Source organism: Chelonia mydas, chromosome 4 (assembly GCF_015237465.2).
Source record: "Chelonia mydas isolate rCheMyd1 chromosome 4, rCheMyd1.pri.v2, whole genome shotgun sequence".
Lineage (NCBI taxonomy): Eukaryota > Metazoa > Chordata > Testudines > Cheloniidae > Chelonia > Chelonia mydas.
In genome coordinates this window covers 125742947-125762255 of record NC_057852.1, presented here as the reverse complement: position 1 = coordinate 125762255, position 19309 = coordinate 125742947, and the positions used below count along the sequence as shown (strand labels likewise).

Sequence of the window (19309 nt, the reverse complement as noted above, 5' to 3'; positions counted from 1 at the left end):
ACGACGGACACTGCTCTATAGTTCAGTCTGTGTCAGCACTTCCATCCTAAACCCCTATTTGCAGGTGGTTATAACTCAAGCCCGCAAAAAATTGCTCCTAGCTAAAACAGGTGATTTTTTAAAATATTTTTTAAATATCCATTTAGACTATTCAAAAAGTTTTAGGGGCACAAAAGTACACCCATTTTATCAGCTCTGGAAGCCTTATTTGCACTTTTCCAATATAAATAAAACACTCCTTTTCAAAAATAAAATTTCACAGACCCTTTGATCTACAATGTGAACCTGGTGCTTTGCTTTTTATAAAAACACACTAATAAATATTTATTAATATTTGAAAACAGGGTAGTCTGAATACACAGTAACTTTTAAATAACTTTTAAGTGAATTTATTGGATAGTCCTGGAGATATTGTCTATTCAAAGAGCTAGTCAGCACAGACAGTGGCCCTTGACAATGTGTGTCATCGCTAATCCTCTAAGGCAGCTTTGTAAAATTCTACTCACACCACTTGCTTGAAGCAAATACTTTTTCTGACAGGCAAGTAAAATGCCCTCATCATCATGGTAAGGTGGCTGAACATAATTTTTGTTTGCTCTGCAATGGCTACTTTACAATGCTGCTCTAAAGGGTGACAAGGCAAGCCAATCTGTACACTTATTCAATCTTTGACCAATCAGAGTCAATGTCTGAAGTGGTGATGGTTTTATGGCGTGGATAACTGACCCATGGAAACTGCACTAAGATGGACAACTTATTTAATATAGATGACTAAATAGCCAGGACATAGTGCAACGTTATAGCTTTCGCTTTTAATGTACATCTTTATTAGGATTGTTCATCCTATATACACATAACCAAGGAACAACAGTCATTTCACAATTACAAGTCAACTGTCACAACTGCAATACAAGCATTGAATTCTATTCACATACTAGTACATTTTTTTTGTAAAATGTAAACATACATGGATTGACAGGTCAAAGTAAAAAAACATGTCAGACGAAACCAAAGTGTACATTCAGTTATCCCTCAGTTCAACAGAATGCATATAAGCCAATATAGCCCTCATCTCACTAATGCAGAAACTCAGAATATCACTATTAAGTCATTCAAATTCAAATTTTGCTTTCTCCCAGTCCCTTATTCTGAAGCATTATTTTTCATTTTAAAATCCCCTTCAAATAAAAGATATATTACAGAAATAAATATGTGGCTAAAAGCTATAACAGTCCATTCCTTGGGGCTATATTCTCCTATCAATAGGCAGAGTTATTGAATTCAAATCTACTCAAACGCTCCCTGTTAGCAGTCCAAGGGGGAGTGTGGGTTATTATTTCTCCAAAATACTATTCCTCCCAACTTCCCAAAAACATAATGGTTGCTTGAACATAAACCAAGAAGTATGTCAGATCCATTCTGCTTCTTCTCTGCCACATATAAACACTCTCTCACTACCAAATCATTGTATATGGCAAGTCACTCTAGTATGGACTGTCTCCATGTTATGTATAACGTTGTGCATACTGTAAATATTATTTGTTAACAATTTCCACCCTAGAAAAAGTTAGATCTCCCATCCTCCCATATAGCTCAGATTAAGCCAACTGGATGGCCATAAATATACACTTTAAATATATAATTAGTTACTTGTCAACAGAGTAATAGTGAGGCTTCTGTTTTAGTCTACTAGGTAGTATGTAGAGTAGTTAAGATTTTTAATAGGGCTATCAATTATTCGCAGTTGTAATTGCACTGTTAAACAATAGAATACCAATTAAAATGTATTAAATATTTTTGGATGTTTTTCTACATTTTAAAATATATAGATTTCAATTACAACACAATATACAAAGTTGACAGTGCTCACTTTATATTATTAATTTTTATTACAAATATTTGGACTGTAAAATGGCAAACAAAAGAAATAGTATTTTTCAATTCATCTCATACAAGTACTGTAGTGCAATTTCTTTATCGTGTAAGTGCAACTTACAAATGTACCTTTTTTTGTCACATAACTGCACTCAAAAACAAAACAACGTAAAACTTTAGAGCCTACAGGTCCACTCAGTCCTACTTCTTGTTCAGTCAACTGCTAAGACAAACAAGTTTGTTTACATTTACGGGCGATATTGATGCCCACTTCTTAATTACAATGTCACGTGAAAGTGAGAACAGGCATTCGCATGGCACTTTTGTATCCGGCACTGCAAGGTATTTGCATGCCAGTTATGCTAAACATTCATATGCCCCTTCATGCTTTGGCCATTCCAGAGGACATGCTTCCATGCTGATAATGCTTGTTAATAAAATAATGCATTAATTAAATTTGTAACTGAACTCCTTGGGGGGAGAATTGTATGTCTCCTACTCTATTTTATCTGCATTCTGACATATATTTCATGTTATAGCAGTCTCGGATGATGACCTAGCACATGTTGTTCATTTTAAGAACACTTTCACAGCAGATTTGACAAAACACAAAGAAGGTACTAATGTGCGATTTCTAAAGATAGCTACATCACTGGACTCAAAGTTTTAGAATCTGAAGTGCCTTCCAAAATCTGAGAGGGATGAGGTGTAGAGCATGCTTTCAGAAGTCTTAAAAGAGCAACACTCCAACGGCAGAAATTACAGAACCCAAACCACCAAAAAAAAAAATTAAAATCAACCTTTCTGCTGGTGGCATCTGATTCAGATGATCATAGAATATCAGGGTTGGAAGGGACCTCAGGAGGTCATCTAGTCCAACCCCCTGCTCAAAGCAGGACCAAACCCCAACTAAATCATCCCAGCCAGGGCTTTGTCAAGCCTCACCTTAAAAACTTCTAAGGAAGGAGATTCCACCACCTCCTTAGGTAACGCATTCCAGTGTTTCACCACCCTCCTAGTGAAAAAGTTTTTCTGAATATGCAACCTAAACCTCCCCCAATGCAACTTCAGACCATTACTCCTCATTCTGTCATCTGCTACCACTGACAACAGCCTAGATCCATCCTCTTTTGAACCCCCTTTCAGGTAGTTGAAAGCAGCTATCAAATCCCCCCTCATTCTTCTCTTCTGCATGATGAAAATGAACATGCGTTGGTCTGCACTGCTTCAGATGGTTATCGAGCAGAACCCATTATCAGCATGGACGCATGTCCTCTGGAGTGGTGGTTGAAGCATGAGGGGACATATTAATCTCTAGTGCATCTGGCACAAAAATCTCTTGCAACACCAGCTACAACTGTCCATGAAAATGCCTGTCCTCACTTTCAGGTGATACTGTAAACAAGAAGCAGGCAGCATTATCTTCTGCAAATGTAAACAAACTTGTTTGTCTGAGCGACTGGCTGAACAAGAAGTAGGACTGAGTGGACTTGTAGGTGCTAAAGTTTTACCTTGTTTTATTTTTGAATGCAGAATTTTTTGCACATAATTCTACACTTGTAAGTTCAACTTTTATGATAAAGAGATTGCACTGACGTAGTTGTATTAGATGAATTGAAAAATACTATTTCTTTTGTTTTTTACAGTGCAAATATTTGTAATCAAAAATAAATATAAAGTAAGCACTGTACACTTTGTATTGTGTTGTAATTGAAATATATTTGAAAATGTAGAAAATATCCAGAACTATTTAAATAAATGGTATTCTATTATTGTTGAACAGTGCAATTAATCATGTGATTAACTTGTGATTAATTTTTTTTAATCGCATGACAGCCCTATTTTTTAATGTATACTATCCAAAGTGATTAAATAGCTGGATGTGGCTGTCATTAATTACAATGTTCATTCCTATTGATAAACTATTTGAAAAGGATGATCATCAAAACCTGGAAATACAAATTCAAAATAAGAAAGAAATGTTAGATTAATTTTTTTATGTCATCCCGCTAGAGGACAGGGAGAAAGCAACAAGTTATGGCCACACACATCCTTCTTAATATACTCCAAATTTACACTTCTTGGCTTTTGTAAGAATTACACAAAGATACTACTTAAGAACTAACCATTGTATAAACAGACTTGTTTTGCATTAATCACAACTCTGTTAAAATTAAACTTGGGCTCCATAATTTTGGAAGGGGGGGCGTAATCAGCGGAAACTTGAAAACAAAGATTATTATTTTATCATTAAAATCAAAGGCCCATTTCTGTACTTGAATGTTTACAACAATATAATTCATTGGTTTTAATTTCAGCAGGAAGTTACTGACCACTCCATTTTCTTTAACATAAATTTAAATATTTGAGAGATTAGATGATTAGTTTAGTTCTAGTCCACACTCCCTCTATGCCACTACTTGCATGAACTAATAGTTGCAACAACTTTAAATTGAAAATATGCCAATAATGCACATATAGGCTGTATAAATATTTAACCATGCCACCTAGAACGTAAATTAGTTGACATTCAACAATTAAAGCTCTCTCTCTGAAGTTGCAATATTTAAAGGTTAAAGATTAGACATGCTCCCTCTTGTGTTAAACTAAGAATGCATGCTGTTTTCTGTGACATGATGATGGCTCAGCCATCTGTTTCCATTGAGCAAACCTCTTCAACTTTGACTACTAATTTCTGACAAACATTCACCAATAGTTCTACAGGACAAAGGTTGACTCACTTTGCACACATATGCCTATGATCACTTTATATTTGTGAAATATGGTCATTTTGCATATTGTTGAAGTTCAACATTAAGCATAAAATCACATATGGAAAATATGGTACAATTAAGATTAGTAGACGTAACTAAATATACATAGCAAAATAAATTACATGTAAATATATATCTGATGTTCAGTAGCTACATATTTCACACATTAGCCTAATAATTTACAACAAAATATCCACCCTTTGCTAATTTTTCTTTCCATGTCCTTAGTGCTAATTAATTAACTACTGAACTCACATAGTCTAGAATAAAACTTTCTGTTTAAAGAATCTTTAAAAAATGTGTATGTATTTCATATCTACATGAAAAAAATAGGAAGAACATGATAGTGCTATGTAAATGTGTGTGTACACACTATCTACCTAAGGCTTCAATATTTCAGCTTGACACACTGAAACCCCTATATCTGCATGGAGCCTCAATAAAGTCAATCAAGGTCCATCCATGCAGATCCAGTTGCAGGATCTGGCCCTTAGCGCAGTATTTTGCAAATATGGCCACCAAGGGGTTTTCCTGCGGCCAGGATAGCCTCCTCAACAGAGATGGGGGAGAGGGAAAAGTATTGGCCCCTCCCAGCAGTGCCCAGGGGAGGACTTCAGCCGACCCCCCACTTCAGCCACTGGACTCTAAGGGAAGGCTTCAGCCCTCCCTCCCCCACCAAGTCAGCCGACGGGCTCTGGGGGCAGGCTTCAACCCAGGGCAGCGGGGTTTCAGCTGGGCCGGCCTTACTGGGCGCCGTGGTCAAGAGGCAAGAAGTGGGGTGAGCCTGGGGTGCGAGGCTGTGGAAGGGAGCTCAGGGCAATGGGGGAAGTATAGGGCCCTGAGGGTGATGGGGAGCCCTAAGGGGGGCAGTGAGGAGCTGGGGGAGGCAGCAAAAAAAAAAACCCCTATATAAATAAATTACAATTATTTGGACATGTATATGTACATATTTTTGTTTTTTCTAATGTTAAGTATTTTAGGAAAATTTGTCACAGCGACCAGCAAGAATTGGTGGCTGCACTCTGAGAAATTAACAGAAATAATGCAGCCAAACTTTAACCAGGAAGGACAGCAAAGTCACTGTCACTATCCATGGACATTTCATATACATGCACTTTTAAACCTTGGACCATCATGTTCATCAATAAGGTGCACTTCTCAAAGTATAAGGGTCATACAAGATCGCTTCCTGCACCACTGAAGTCAATAGTTTTGCCATAGATGTCACCAGAGTAAGAAACAACTCGTGACCTTTCCCTTCACATCCAACTTTTGGATCAGTGGTTCTCCATCTTTTTTTCATTCTGCAGGCTAATTCCTCAGAGAAGATTTTCATGGGGCATCTCCCATCCCAACCCACTAAAGTGCTCAGAAACCAGTGATGAGTGTTATGCACGATCCTAAAAAGGATAGCCTCAAAATGTTTCATTCTGCAGACCATAAAGAAGGGTTCTCTGCTAGTCCCCAGATCACTACTGGAGAGCAGCTGGGTCAGGTCCTGATTCTGCAAAAACTCCCATGCGTCTGTCTACTGCCACAGGAAATCAACGGGAGTAACCATAAGAAAAACTGCAGGCTCCGGCCCTCTTACATGGTAACAGACTAGGGTTGCCAACCCTCCAGGATTGTCCTGGACGCTCCAGAAATTAAAGATTAATCTTTAATTAAAGATGATGTCATGGGATGAAACCTCCAGGAATACCTCCAACCAAAGTTGGCAACCCAGTAACAGGCCGGCGCCGAGTGCAGCGAGACAGGGAACTATTTATTGGCTCAGCCTGGAACAAGCACCCTTTCCAGGCACAGCTGGGGCAAGCGGAGGGGAGGGTGGCAGACTCTCCCTCGCTCCGGGGTTCGCGCTCCGGGCAGCCGGGAAGGGTGCGTCTCTCCCTGCCAGGCGGCCGGGGGGCTCTGCGGCCCGTCGACGGAAGGCGCCCGGTGAACGGAGCTGGCCGGCCAGCGCTTGGCCCTGGCTGAGGCCCGCTGGCACCTCCCACACGCCCCGGCACCCACACTCGCCACACGCCCCGGACAAACGCCCGCCAACGGCTGGGGCTGCCCCGCCGAAGGGGCCGGGTCGGGGGTGGGGGGAGAGGAGAGTGGCGTCCCCCGGGAGGCGGGTAAGGTGGGAGTCCCCGCTCCGGGCTGAGGGGGAGAGGACTCACTCTGTCTCCGCTACTTAAACCTCTTCCCGGCGCCGGCGCCGCCGCCTCACGCCCGCTCCTCCCTACGCGGCTTACTAGGGATCACCCCCTCCCCGTCTCCCCGCACACAAACTCCGGCAACAATCGAGGCGGCTCGCTGCCACCCGCTTGCCCCAGCCACCCTCGCTTCCCATTCGCTCATCGCTGTGTCCGTCGACGTGTCTGCTGCGTGCATTGGCCGCGCTGCCTGCCAATCGAGACGTACGCGGCAGGCTCCGCGTCCTGGCTTTGCTTGCGGTGCCCCCCTCCGGACACCTCAGGGCGGGTAGTTAAAACCGCCTCTTAAACTCACCGTAAAAATGTACTTTTTACGTCCCGCCCACCCAAACAGAAAGGAGATTCTGATTGGGCCGAATGAAAGTCTGGATAGCTTGATTGGAAAATAAAACTGTCAATCCTAGATGTAATCCCCGCCTACGGGAATGCGTAGCTCTCCCTGACTCTCATATATTATCCAATCAAACACGCTTTCACAAATTAGAGGGCGGGACAAAGCCTATGAAGTGATCGATGCGAAAGGGATGCAATGATTGGATGGATACTCTCTTCCTTTCTCTTCCACCGCCACTGTCCTGTGGCTCATACCACCCGGCTTTGGGAGGGGGAGAGGTAATCTGTTGGTTCAGCTCGTCTCCATTAGGGACGAGAGGGGCGGGGGAAAGGAAGGAGGAGGAAGTCCTTTATTGCCCACCATGCAACGCGCGCCGTAGGTAGCTCTTTTGGACTCTGCGCGGGGAGGGGGTGGGAGGAGGTTGGTGCCCAATCCAAGATGGCGGTGCAGGAATCAGCTGCTCAGCTCTCAATGACTTTGAAGGTGCAGGAGTATCCCACTCTCAAGGTGGGTGCTAGGCATCCTGGGTGCCTGTGGGGAGGGGAGGGCCAGGCAGGGGTTGGGCGAGGTTGGTCATGGCCCAGCTGGGCAGGGCTAAAGGGAGCTCGGGGCTTGACAAGCTGTGGTCCCCCACGCCCTGTATTATAAACCCCTCGGGCCCCAAGGTGTGTAATGTGGGGAGACCCCAGTTCACTGGACCCCTTTCAGTGCCCCCCTCCATCTGCCTTGCCCTATACCAATAAGGGTTATTTTCTTTCTTTTGTTGTTGAGGAACGTGCCTGGAATATGATGCCCTCCCTGGGCAGTTCCAGACCCTGAAGATGTAGGTGGGGTGGAGTCCCCTGAGCAACAACAAAAATGAAAACGATTGAAGGACTGGAGGGGCTGACTTAGGAGAAGGAAAGAGCTGAATATGCCATGGCAAAGATGTGACTGAAGGGTGCTGTGTGGGGAGGGGTGTGACTGGGACAGACTGGAGGGTGCAGGGCAATGGAAATGATTTAAGGGGGCTGTGAGCATTGATTATTTAGAAGGAATTTTTAAAGGAGTTAGAGCGATGTATCATTGTTAAGAGGTGAGTGGGGGGGGGGGGGTGTAAATATGGTTCCTTGGCATCTTGGTTCCCAAAGATGGAGATGAACAGCAGGGTGTCGAGATAAAAATGATTAAAGGGACTGGAGAGCTTATAAGGAAGAAAGAGTTAAATATCCATAGCTTGGCTGGATACTACTAAAGGGTTGGGGTGGCTGATGTAGTAACTGAGTGTATCTGAAGGGTGTTAACTCCCCAGGTGGGAGGTGAATTGCATAGGCTGGCCAGACATCATAAAATGAGCAAAGGAAAATCTAAACTGACCATTAAGGGTAAATATTGCTGACAATAAGATCTGTTAAACTGGGGAATAGTCTCCCAAGGGAAGTGGTGAATTGATCATTTAGAATATTTTTAATATATATTAGATCAACCAATTCAACTGCAGTTGAATTTACTGTAGGGAACTAATCCTGTGCTGGTTAAGTGGGAGTGAGGAGAGATGAGCTGGGCTGCTTAATAGGCCTTTTCCATCCCTTATGTCTGATTTAACTAGAATATATTTTTTCATATAGTGTGTACCAAAAATGTTTTACAAAATAAACTTTTGGGCTTAAGTCATGTTTTACTTTAATATACAGAGTGTTGTGTGGTTGGGTTTTTTTGTTTGTTTGTGTTGCAGTTTTCTGCCCATGTTCTTCCCATCTGTCTCTTGCTCTTCCCTCCCTCCTCCTGTCCTACCCCCTCATTTCCTCTTCACCTTTGGGACTGTCTTGATTCCCATTTTATATCTGAAGATTTATTTTCCCTGTCATCCTGAAGTACTTAAAGCTTGACAGTATCTGGGTTAAATTTTAAGTCCCCTTAGAAAGGCACTGTTGGTACTTTCCACAGCCAGCAACAATGTTAAGAAATTCATCGACAAAGAAGCCTGTTTCAATGGTTTATTTATTGACACATTCATATTGTGTTTAGACAATCTCTGTCATATTCCTCAGTATTTACATCTAGTGAGAGACAATGGTTTGCTTTTTTCTCTCTCTCTATACCATTTAAGGCAATCTACTGTCACCCATTTGAAGAAGAAGGCAGTCATTTTAAACTAGTTTTTAAGGCATTTTTCAAGTCTGCTATTTACTCTTGATGAGGGATTTTTTGCAGCATTTTAATTATAATGAAATATTCCTTTTATTGTCATGAAATAACTCAAGCTGTTTAGTTTGAATAACACTGTTAATACAAGGCTGTTTAATGTCATAAGGGTGATGTTTAGATGGCACTTAATTCTTTTTGTGTTTTGTCTCTCCCCCACCCCTCAGTGCTCCAGAAGCTTCCTTTCTGTTTAATATTAGTTCTTATTACAAAAAACCTCTTGAAGCAGTCACTGTTTAGTTACAACTTGCATTTATCCCCTTAAGTTTCCTTGACTGTGAAGATTTCAAACCATTATCCATGCTAGAGAAAACAATTTTTTGGTAGAGGTGAAAAGGACAGAGTGAATTTTCATCTCTAGTTGGTTCTTAAGAACTTAAAACAGTCTATAAAACACATGCATATAAACTTATTATGGTCACTGTGGTGGCAGCTATAATACTTTGTTACCCATCTGTGGACACTAGCAATTTTCTCTAATTGATGTAAGTAAACTATAAGGAAGTCAGAACTACATTTATATCCTTCCTGTTTCCTCCCTTTAACTTGCTCATGCCCAAGTCACTAGATAATAGCAGTTGTGTAATAGCTCTACGTTACAGTATGTTCCATAAGAGTGCCTTTCATGGGAAGGAGTGCTTATGACCCTCTCTATAGGGAAAATCCCTCTTAATGCTAAATTGAGGTAATTTCTGGAGTGGAAGTGCAGCAACATTCTGCTTCAGCAATTCTGTACGGTATTATTTTTCAAGGGAAAGTAAAGTGACTTACTCGGCTGAATCTGCGGGAGTAATTTAAGTGTACAGAATATAACTACTTATGCTGTTTTCCTCCTCAGGACATGAGGGTTACTTGCTATCTTTCCCAAAAAAGTTGCATCGATCTCTAATAAACCCCACTGATAGGGAATTTTGCTTTATAGCTCATCTGAAAGCATAATACATGAAGCCTCCAATATGCACTGACAAAAGGAAATTAAAGGGTGTCAACACTCTGAGCATAGTTCAGAGATGATGTACAAATAAACAAGTGACATCAGAAAATAATGTAGTTCATTTGTATCTTTGGAAATGTAAATAACTATTATCAAGCTGGATGGAACGAGAAGTGAACCAGAAACTGGTAGAGAGAAGTGTGACTAGAAGTCAAAATATTTTTACCTGGGCTGCTCCAGTGATGGTAGGTTGGGACTCTGGGCTGCAGCTGTTAGCCAAGTATCAGTGAAAGTAGCTTTGCTTAGTTTGAAGGGGAGCTGGGAGCAGTGTTGGGAGGCTTTAGCCCCTTTTGAAGGCCATTGGTCAACTTCTGGCATAAGCAGCTGTTGAAAAGCTGTGGGGGGGGGGAGTCAACAAGCATGTGGACAAGAGGGATTCAGTGGATATAGTGTACTTAAATTTTCAGAAAGCCTTTGACAAGGTCCCTCACCAAAGTAAGCTGTCATAGGCTAAGAGGGCCTCTCGTGAATCGGTAACTGGTTAAAAGATAGCTAACAAAGAGTAGGAATAAATAGTCAGTTTTCAGAATGGAGAGAGGTAAATAGTGGTGTCCCCCTGGGGTCTGTACTGGGACCAGTCCTGTTCAACATATTCATAAATGATCTGGAAAAAGGGATAAACACTGTGGTGGCAAAAATTGCAGATAATACAAAACTACTCAAGATAGTTAAGTTCAAAGCAGATTGTGAAATATTACAAAGGAATCTCACAAAACTGGGTGACTGGGCAACAAAATGGCAGATGAAATTCAGTATTGATAAATGCAAAGTAATCCATATTGGAAAACATTATCCCACCTATACATATACAATGATGAGGTCTAAATTAGCTGTTACCACTCAAGAAAGAGATTTTGGCATCATTGTGGATTTTTCTCTGAAAACATCCCCTCAGTGTGCAGCGGCAGTCAAAAAGCAAACAGTGTTGGGAATCTTTAGGAAAGAGGTAGACAATAATACAGAAAATATCATATTGCCTCTATGTAAATTCTTGGTATGCCCACATCTTGAATACTGTGTGCAGATCTGGTCACCCCATCTCAAAAAAGATATATTGGAATTGGAAAAGGTACAGAGAAGGGCAACAAAAATGATTAAGGGTATGGAACACCTTCTGTGTGAGGAGAAGTTAATAAGATTGGGACTTTTCAGCTTGGAAAAGAGATGACTTAGGGGGGATATCTTAGAGGTCTATAAAATCTTGACCAGTGTGGAGAAAGTGAATAAGGAAGTGTTATTTACTCCTCATAACAGTAGAATTAGGTGTCACTAAATGTAATTAATAGACAGCAGGTTTAAAACAGACAAAAGGAAGTACTTCTTCAAACAATGCACAGTCAACCTGTGGTACTCTTTGCCAGAGGATGTTGTGAAGGCCAAGACTATAACAAGGTTCAAAAAAGAATTAGATACATTCATAGAGGATTGGTTCATCAATGGCTATTAGCTAGGATGGACATGGATGTAAAATCATGCTCTGAAGTGTTCCTAGGCTCTGTTTGCAGGAAGCTGGGAATGGGCAACAGGGGATGGATCACTTGATTACCTGTTCTGTTCATTCCCTCTGAAGCATCTGGCGTTGTCCAATGTTGGAAGGCAGGATACCTGGCTAGATGGACCATTGGTCTGACCCAGTATGGCCATTCTTCTGTTCTTAAAGTAGTGGAGCTGGACTCAGTGTAGAATTCTCTGATGGAAGGTACCGAGGTCTTCTGAGCTGTGCAGAGTAGTTTACCAGTACACCTTAAGTGGGACAGTGGGAGAACATGAATAGATATAGTATATGTCGTTCCCATCCTGTGCTCAGGCCAGCTTTGACTGTCAAACAAAATCCTGTAAATAAATTAAGGTTCTAATTGGGTCTTGGATTTGCTGAAATGTCCAAGAGCAATATTCAATTGACTTACAATATCATCAGAAACTTTTGAGGGAATAGCTGCATTATTATTTCAGTGGGTGTGATTTGGAGAGAAGAGAAGGAGAACAGAAGAGGCAAGACTTCATACTCTTTAACATGTTTTTGATACAGCATAGATGGTACAAAAAAAGAGGATTTACGAATAGGAGTATGATCTTGCTGTTACCTGCAAGCAACCCCATCCATTTTACTAAATAAAATATGTGCTGAGAAGAGGGTAGTCTGACATACTACTGCTGTTTCTCTACTGTTGGGCTCTGTGCAAGCATTCTCTAAATTCTCCTATAGCAACCCTTTGAAGTAACTTTGATGTTGAAGAACCATCAGGCTTTGAATCTAATGGGACTCACTCCTTTGCCCTGGCAATAAAGTATATTTGTTTAGTACAACCAAAGTAAGGAAATGTACTTATGAGCAGAGACATGCATAATTTTATAAACAGGTATTAGAGAAGCTATAGGCTGTAGATTTCATTTTCTGACTTCCAGTAAGTTGTTGCACCTGCAGAAAATCATTTTAAGCATGGAATTTCCTGATACTTTGAGGAGGGGGGATCTTATTAGCATTTGCTTCAAAGACAGGACGCTAATAATTAAGGGTTTCAGAGTAGCACCGTGTTAGTCTGTATTCGCAAAAAGAAAAGGAGTACTTGTGGCACCTTAGAGACTAACAAATTTATGTGAGCATAAGCTTTCGTGAGCTACAGCTCACTTCATTGGATGCATCCGATGAAGTGAGCTGTAGCTCACGAAAGCTTATGCTCACATAAATTTGTTAGTCTCTAAGGTGCCACAAGTACTCCTTTTCTTTTTACTAATAATTAAGTTATACTTGTAGAATATTTGCTTGTAGCCCTCATCCCTCCTCAACAATGCTTTGTATCACTTTTGTTTCCAGATTATTAACTCTCTGGCATTGGCTTCCTATGTTTGTACAATACCTAACATATTTGGGGTCTCTGGGCACTACTGTAATACTATTATATAATTGTAAAATTATCTGAATTAGTGAAAGCTGCTAGAAAACAGAAGTAAAGGAAACTTATCAAATTCTCTTCATTTTTGCTAAATCATGGATGAAGAGCATTTCAGAGCTTAAGTGTCATGAAACATAGTATAAAAATAAATGCAAGATTTCTTTGTCCTACATTCTCTAGTCAGCTCTTGCTTCCTCAATGTATCTCACTTTCTTTTAAACCCCTCCCCACTATCCTTTGCTATAGTAATCCATGTATTAATCAGTGTGGCACCTTATCTCTAGGCCTATATATTTAGCAAACAACTGTTCTGGCAGCCATATATTTGCTGGCAGGGCATGACAGCAAAATCATTCAGTGCCTGTAAACATAAGATGTTGCCTTCATGATATACTTGGCCTTTCTTAGCCCAGGGCCTGAAAATATACTATGTAGAAATACTGTATGCTCATATGCAAGACTTTACATATACATTAGTGTAGCATGTTTCACAAATTGTGAAATTGTCATGCCTTTTTGCTTAAATAAAGCAAGATGCAGGCGGATGCTACGACACCTAAGTGCCACTCTGAGGCCAGATGGCTTTAACTGGCCCAAACCCCATGAGTTAACTGCTGCATAACCTCTCTACTTTAATTATCTTCTTAACTTTCATAAACATAGCTCATTTATACAGTGTAACTTTGGTTTTTCACATATCCCAATACAAATTTCCTTCACAAACAAGTATAAACATCTTGTGTGAAGTGCTGTCACTTGAACTATGATAGAGGTGAAGGATATTATAGGATCCAGTAGGAGTTGTGGCATTATTTATTTGTGTTACAGTAGTACCTATGAGGCCCTAACCAAGACTGACTCCATTGTGCTAGGCACTGTCCAAACACACATTGAAGACTGTCTCTTTCCCTGAGGAGTTTGTAATCAAGCTATACAAGACAGACAAAAGATTGGAGAGGGAACAGAGAAACCGATGAAGCGACTTTGGCTTTCTTCACCATGGAATGCTGCTCCGGAAAGGAGGACTGCTAGGAATAGATGGGGTCCATATGACCAAGAAGGAGTAAACCATCTTTGGATACACTCGCCAACCTAATGAGGAGAGCTTTAAACTAGGTAAAAAGGGGGCAAGTGACAAAAGCCCACGGGTAGTTTGTTTGTTTGTTTTTTAAACGCAATTTTAAAATTAGATCTTGCGGGAGGGTGGGAAATGGAAAATTACAGTTGGGTCATAGGAATAACAAGAGGGAGAACAGTGGGGGAATTTATACAACATCTTAGATGTTTGCACACAAATATAAGGGGTATGGCAAATAAAGAGGAAGAACTGGAACTATTAGTACTAGGGCTGTCAAGCAACTAAAAAAATTAATTGCGATTAATCGTGCTGTTAAACAATAGAATACCATTTATTTAAATATTTTGGATGTTTTCTACATTTGAAAATATATTGATTTCAATTACAACACAATACAAAGTGTGCAGTGCTCACTTTATTTATTTTTTATTACAAATATTTGCACTTTAATAAACAAAAGAAATACTATTTTTCAATTCACCTAATACAAGTACTGTAGTGCTATTTCTTTATCATGAACGTCAACTTACAAATGTAGAATTATGTACCAAAAAAACCCTGCCTTCAAAAATAAAACCATGTGAAACTTTAGAGCCTACAAGTCCAATCAGTCCTTTTTCTTGTTCAGTCAATCAGTAAGAGAAACAAGTTTGTTTACATTTGCAGAAGATAATGCTTCCTGCTTCTTGTTTACAATGTCACCTGAAAGTGAGAACACACGTTTGCATGGCACAGTTGTAGCTGGCATCAGACGATATTTACATGTCAGAAGCGCTAAAGATTCATATGTCCCTCATGCTTCAACCACCATTCCAGAGGATGTACGTCCACACTGATGACAGGTTCTGCTCGATAACTATCCAAAGAAGAGCGGATCGACGCATGTTCATTTTCATTATCTGAGTCAGATTCCACCAGCAGAAGGTTGATTTTTCTTTTTTGGTGGTTCCGGTTCTGTAGTTTCCGCATCAGTGTTGGTCTTTTAAGACTTCTGAAAGCGTGCTCCACACCTCGTCCCTCTCAGATTTTGAAAGGCACTTCAGGTTCTTAAATCTTGGGTGGAGTGCTTTAGCTATCTTTAGAAATTTCACATTGGTATCTTCTTTGCATTTTGCCAAATTTGCAGTGAAAGTGCAACGAACAACATGTGCTGGGTCGTCATCTGAGACTGCTATAACATGAAATATATGGCAGAATGCAGGTAAAACAGAGCAGGAGACATACAATTCTATCCTAACATATTTTTTTATCTAGCTTCATCAGCATGGAAGCATGTCATCTGGAGTGAAGGCCGAAGCATAAAGAGGCATGTGCTAAAGGGTCATATCTGGCATGTAAATAACTTGCAACGCCAGCTACAACAGTGCTGTGCGAATGCCTGTTCTCACTTTCAGGTGACATTGCAATTAAGAAGTGGGCAGCAATATTGCCCGTAAATGTAAACAAACTTGTTTGTCTTAGCGATTGACTGAACAAGAAGTAGGACTGAGTGAACTTGTAGGCTCTAAAGTTTTACATTGTTTTGTTTCTGAGTGCAGTTATGTAACACAAACCCCTACATTTGTAAGTTGTACTTGTATGAGATGAATTGAAAAATACCACTTTTTGTCACTTTTACAGTGCAAACACTTGTAATAAAAATAATATAAAGTTAGCACTCCAGATTTTGTATTCTTTGTAATTGAAATCGATATATTTAAAAATGTAGAAAAACATCCAAAATATTTAATACATTTCAATTGGTATTCTGTTGATTAAAAAACCGACAATTAAAATCGCAATTAATTTTTTTGAGGTAATAGCATGAGTTAACTCTTGTGATTAATCAACAGTCCTAATTAGTACATGAGCTAAATTATGACTTGATGTGATAAAGTGGAAACTTTCTGTAATATTTTTATGGAATATGTGCATGGTAGTGACTTACTTGATTGAGGTTTTTAACTAGTGGGTGCCTTGTGGCATTGAAGATGTTCATGTCAAGTAAGTGTCTGGGGTGCTCTGAATGGGTCATTAATGATTGGCTGAAACTGGTCAATATCAATAGAGGATTTGGAAAGACAATAGGAACCTCAAGGACTGAGCTGCCTGCCTGAGTTTCCCACAGATAGGTGTCATTGAATATGTGAACTCAGCCTGGGTGTGGAGGAGGAACGTAATGGACCACAAGGTGATCAGAGGCTAGGACAAGAGTTGGCCTTTGAGAGACATAGCAGTTGTCGCCTGGGCTCACAGAGAGAGCGAGAGAGATGGAGGCAGAGACCAAATGGGTGTTGCAGCCGCGTGACTGGGTAAAGTGCTGACGTTGGTCAGCCTGACCTCTTTCTTCACCTTTGTTTCTCTTTGCTAACCTAAGGACTTCCAGGTTCTGTATTCCAGTTGACTAATAAACCCTACTTTGTTTTGAAAAGGCTACCTGGTGTCACTGAAAATAGATGTGGAGATCTGATTCCTCAAGAATGCAAAAAGTCTGGGAGTCTCTCTCAGTTGGACTAACTGGGCAGAGCTTACTTTGTGAAACTGAAGTGCTAGAGGCTCAATCTAGGAGATGTTGAGGCCCTGTGACCCACCTTTAAGGGAGTGGGACCCTTGGGGGTCTGGCATACTGAAGGGGTCCCTCCAAGGAATTGTTTAAAAGATGGGGCATAGTACAGATCCTGTGGAATTGGCATCACTGAGAACTGATGGGATAAATGTCGTGGCTGGAATATTGGTATAGAGGGGTATCGCTTGTTCAGGAAAAAGGGAAAGTGTTGCATTATACATCAAGAATATATACGCTTGTTCTTAGGTGAGACATCAGTTGAAAGTCTCTGGGTGAAAGGAAAAGGGGGAAAACAGGGTATTATGGTAAATGTGTCCTCTAGACCACCAAATCAGGAGGAGGAGGCATTTCTGGAACAAATAACCGGAATATCCAAAACACAAGACAAGACCTGGTGGTAATGGGGGTGGTGGGGGGACTTTAAATACTCAGACATTTGCTAGAAAATTTATATAGCAAAACACAAAATCTCCAATATGGTCTTGGAATGTACTGGGGACAACTCTTTTTTTTCCCCCCCAGAAAGTGGAGGAAGTAACAGAGACAGCCATTTTAGTCTTGATTCTTACCAACAGGGAGTAACTTTTTGTACATCAGAAGACTGAAGGTAATTTGGGAGAAAATGATCATGAAATGACAGATTTTGTGATTCTATGGAAAAGAAGTGAAAGTAGCAGAATGAGGAGAATGGACCTGGAAAAAACCAGACTTTAACAAACACAGAAACTGGTAGGTAAGGTCCCCTTTGGAAGAAAATCTAAGGAAAAAGAGTTGTGGAGAGCTGGCAGTTATGCCTTTAATGTTGTCTATGCAAAACAGCAAACTATTCTGGTTGAAGGAAAAATAAGAAGAATAGTAAGAGGCCAATATCGCTGTATCAGGAGCAGTTTAAGAACCTCCTGCCCACCACAAATCATAAAAAGGGGAAGCATGGACAAATTGCTAAGGATGAGTATAAATAATCAGTTCAAGCATGTAGGGAGAAAATCTGAATGGATAATGCACCAAATGAGTTACATCTGGCAAGGGAATTAAAGGCAATAAGAATATATATATTAAGAATATATATTAAGATCAAGAGAGAGACAAAGAAAAGTCTAGGTCTACCTCCCTAGCAGGGAAAGAGAGCTAATAATGGATGACACCAAGAAGTCTGACGTGTTTGCTTGTTTTGTTTGTCTTCACTAAAAAGGTTAATTATGATCCACTGATTAGCATAATAAATATTAACAAGGGGGAAGGAGCATAAGCCAGAACAGGGGGGAAAATTGGCTAAAAATATTTAGATAACTTATGTGTATTCAAGTTGCTGCAGGACCTGATGAAATTCATCCTAGAGTATTTAAGGATGCAATCTCTGAACAGTTAGCAATTCTCTTTAAGAACTCATGGGGGATTGGTGAGGTCCCTAAGGACTGGAGAAGAGCAAACATAGTACCTATCTTTAAAAAGGGGAACAAAGAGGACCCTGGGAATTAGACCAGTCAGTCCTATCTTGACGCCTGGAAAGATACTGGATGAAATTATTAAATAAATAATTTGTAAGCACCTAGGTCGGATAGTAGGGTAATCTGTTATAGCTAACATGGATTTGTCAAAAACAAATCATACCAAACCAACCTACTATCCTTCTTTGACATGGGGCATTTGTCTAGTGGCTAGGAGGAAAGCAGTAGATGTGATAGATTTTAATTTTTTTGAATAAGGTTTTTGACAGTCCCATGTGACATTCTCATAAGCAAACTAGGGAAATATTATCTAGCTGAAACTACTATAAGGTGGGTGCACAGAACTGGATGAAAGACCATACTCAGAGTAGTTATCAATGATTTGCTGTCAAATTAGGAGGGCCTAAGTAGTAGGATCCTGCAGGGATCAGTCCTGGGCCCAATATTATTCAATGTTTTCATTAATGACTTGGATAATGGAGTTGAGAGAGAGACTTTTAAAAATTATGGATAACATCAAGAGCAAGTGGTTGTGAGCACTTTGAAAGACAGGATTAGAATGTTAAACAAGTGTGACAAGTTGGAGAATTGGTCTGAAATCAACAAGATGAAATTCAATAAAAGAAGAGTGCAAAATACTATACTTAGCAAGGAGAAATCCAATGCACAGCTACAAAATGAGAATAACTGGCTAGGCAGAAGTACTGCAGAAAAGGATCTGGAGGTTATAGTGGTTCACAAATTGAATATGAGTTAACAATGTGAAGCAGTTGCTAAAAAGGCTGTTATTCCAAGGTGTAAGACCCAAGAGGTAATTATGGTCTTCTGTTCAGCACTATTGAGGTCTCACTTGGAATATTGTGTCTAATTCTGGGCACCATGCTTTAGGAAAGATGTGGACAAATCAGACAGAGTCCAGAGGAGAGCACCAAAATTGATAAACTGTTTAGAAAACTTTATCCATCAGGAAAGTTTTTTTGTT

At 40.3% G+C, this 19309-nt stretch overlaps 1 protein-coding gene across 8 annotated transcripts in view; it reads left to right on the top strand.

Moving 5' to 3' along the window:
• Positions 1–7318: 7318 nt before the first annotated feature.
• The window catches only part of MAEA (macrophage erythroblast attacher, E3 ubiquitin ligase), a 112787-nt gene continuing 100796 nt past the window's right edge, over positions 7319–19309 (top strand). For 2 of the 8 annotated variants that reach the window (XM_007063698.3, XM_027826179.3), the window contains exon 1: positions 7326–7691. In XM_007063698.3, the coding sequence (XP_007063760.1) occupies positions 7623–7691 (69 nt within the window). In that variant the 5' untranslated portion in view covers positions 7326–7622. Of the gene's footprint in view, positions 7692–14084; positions 14373–19309 lie in introns of those variants that run through there. The other 6 variants (XM_027826180.3, XM_027826178.3, XM_043544842.1 and 3 more) reach the window with 6 other exon arrangements.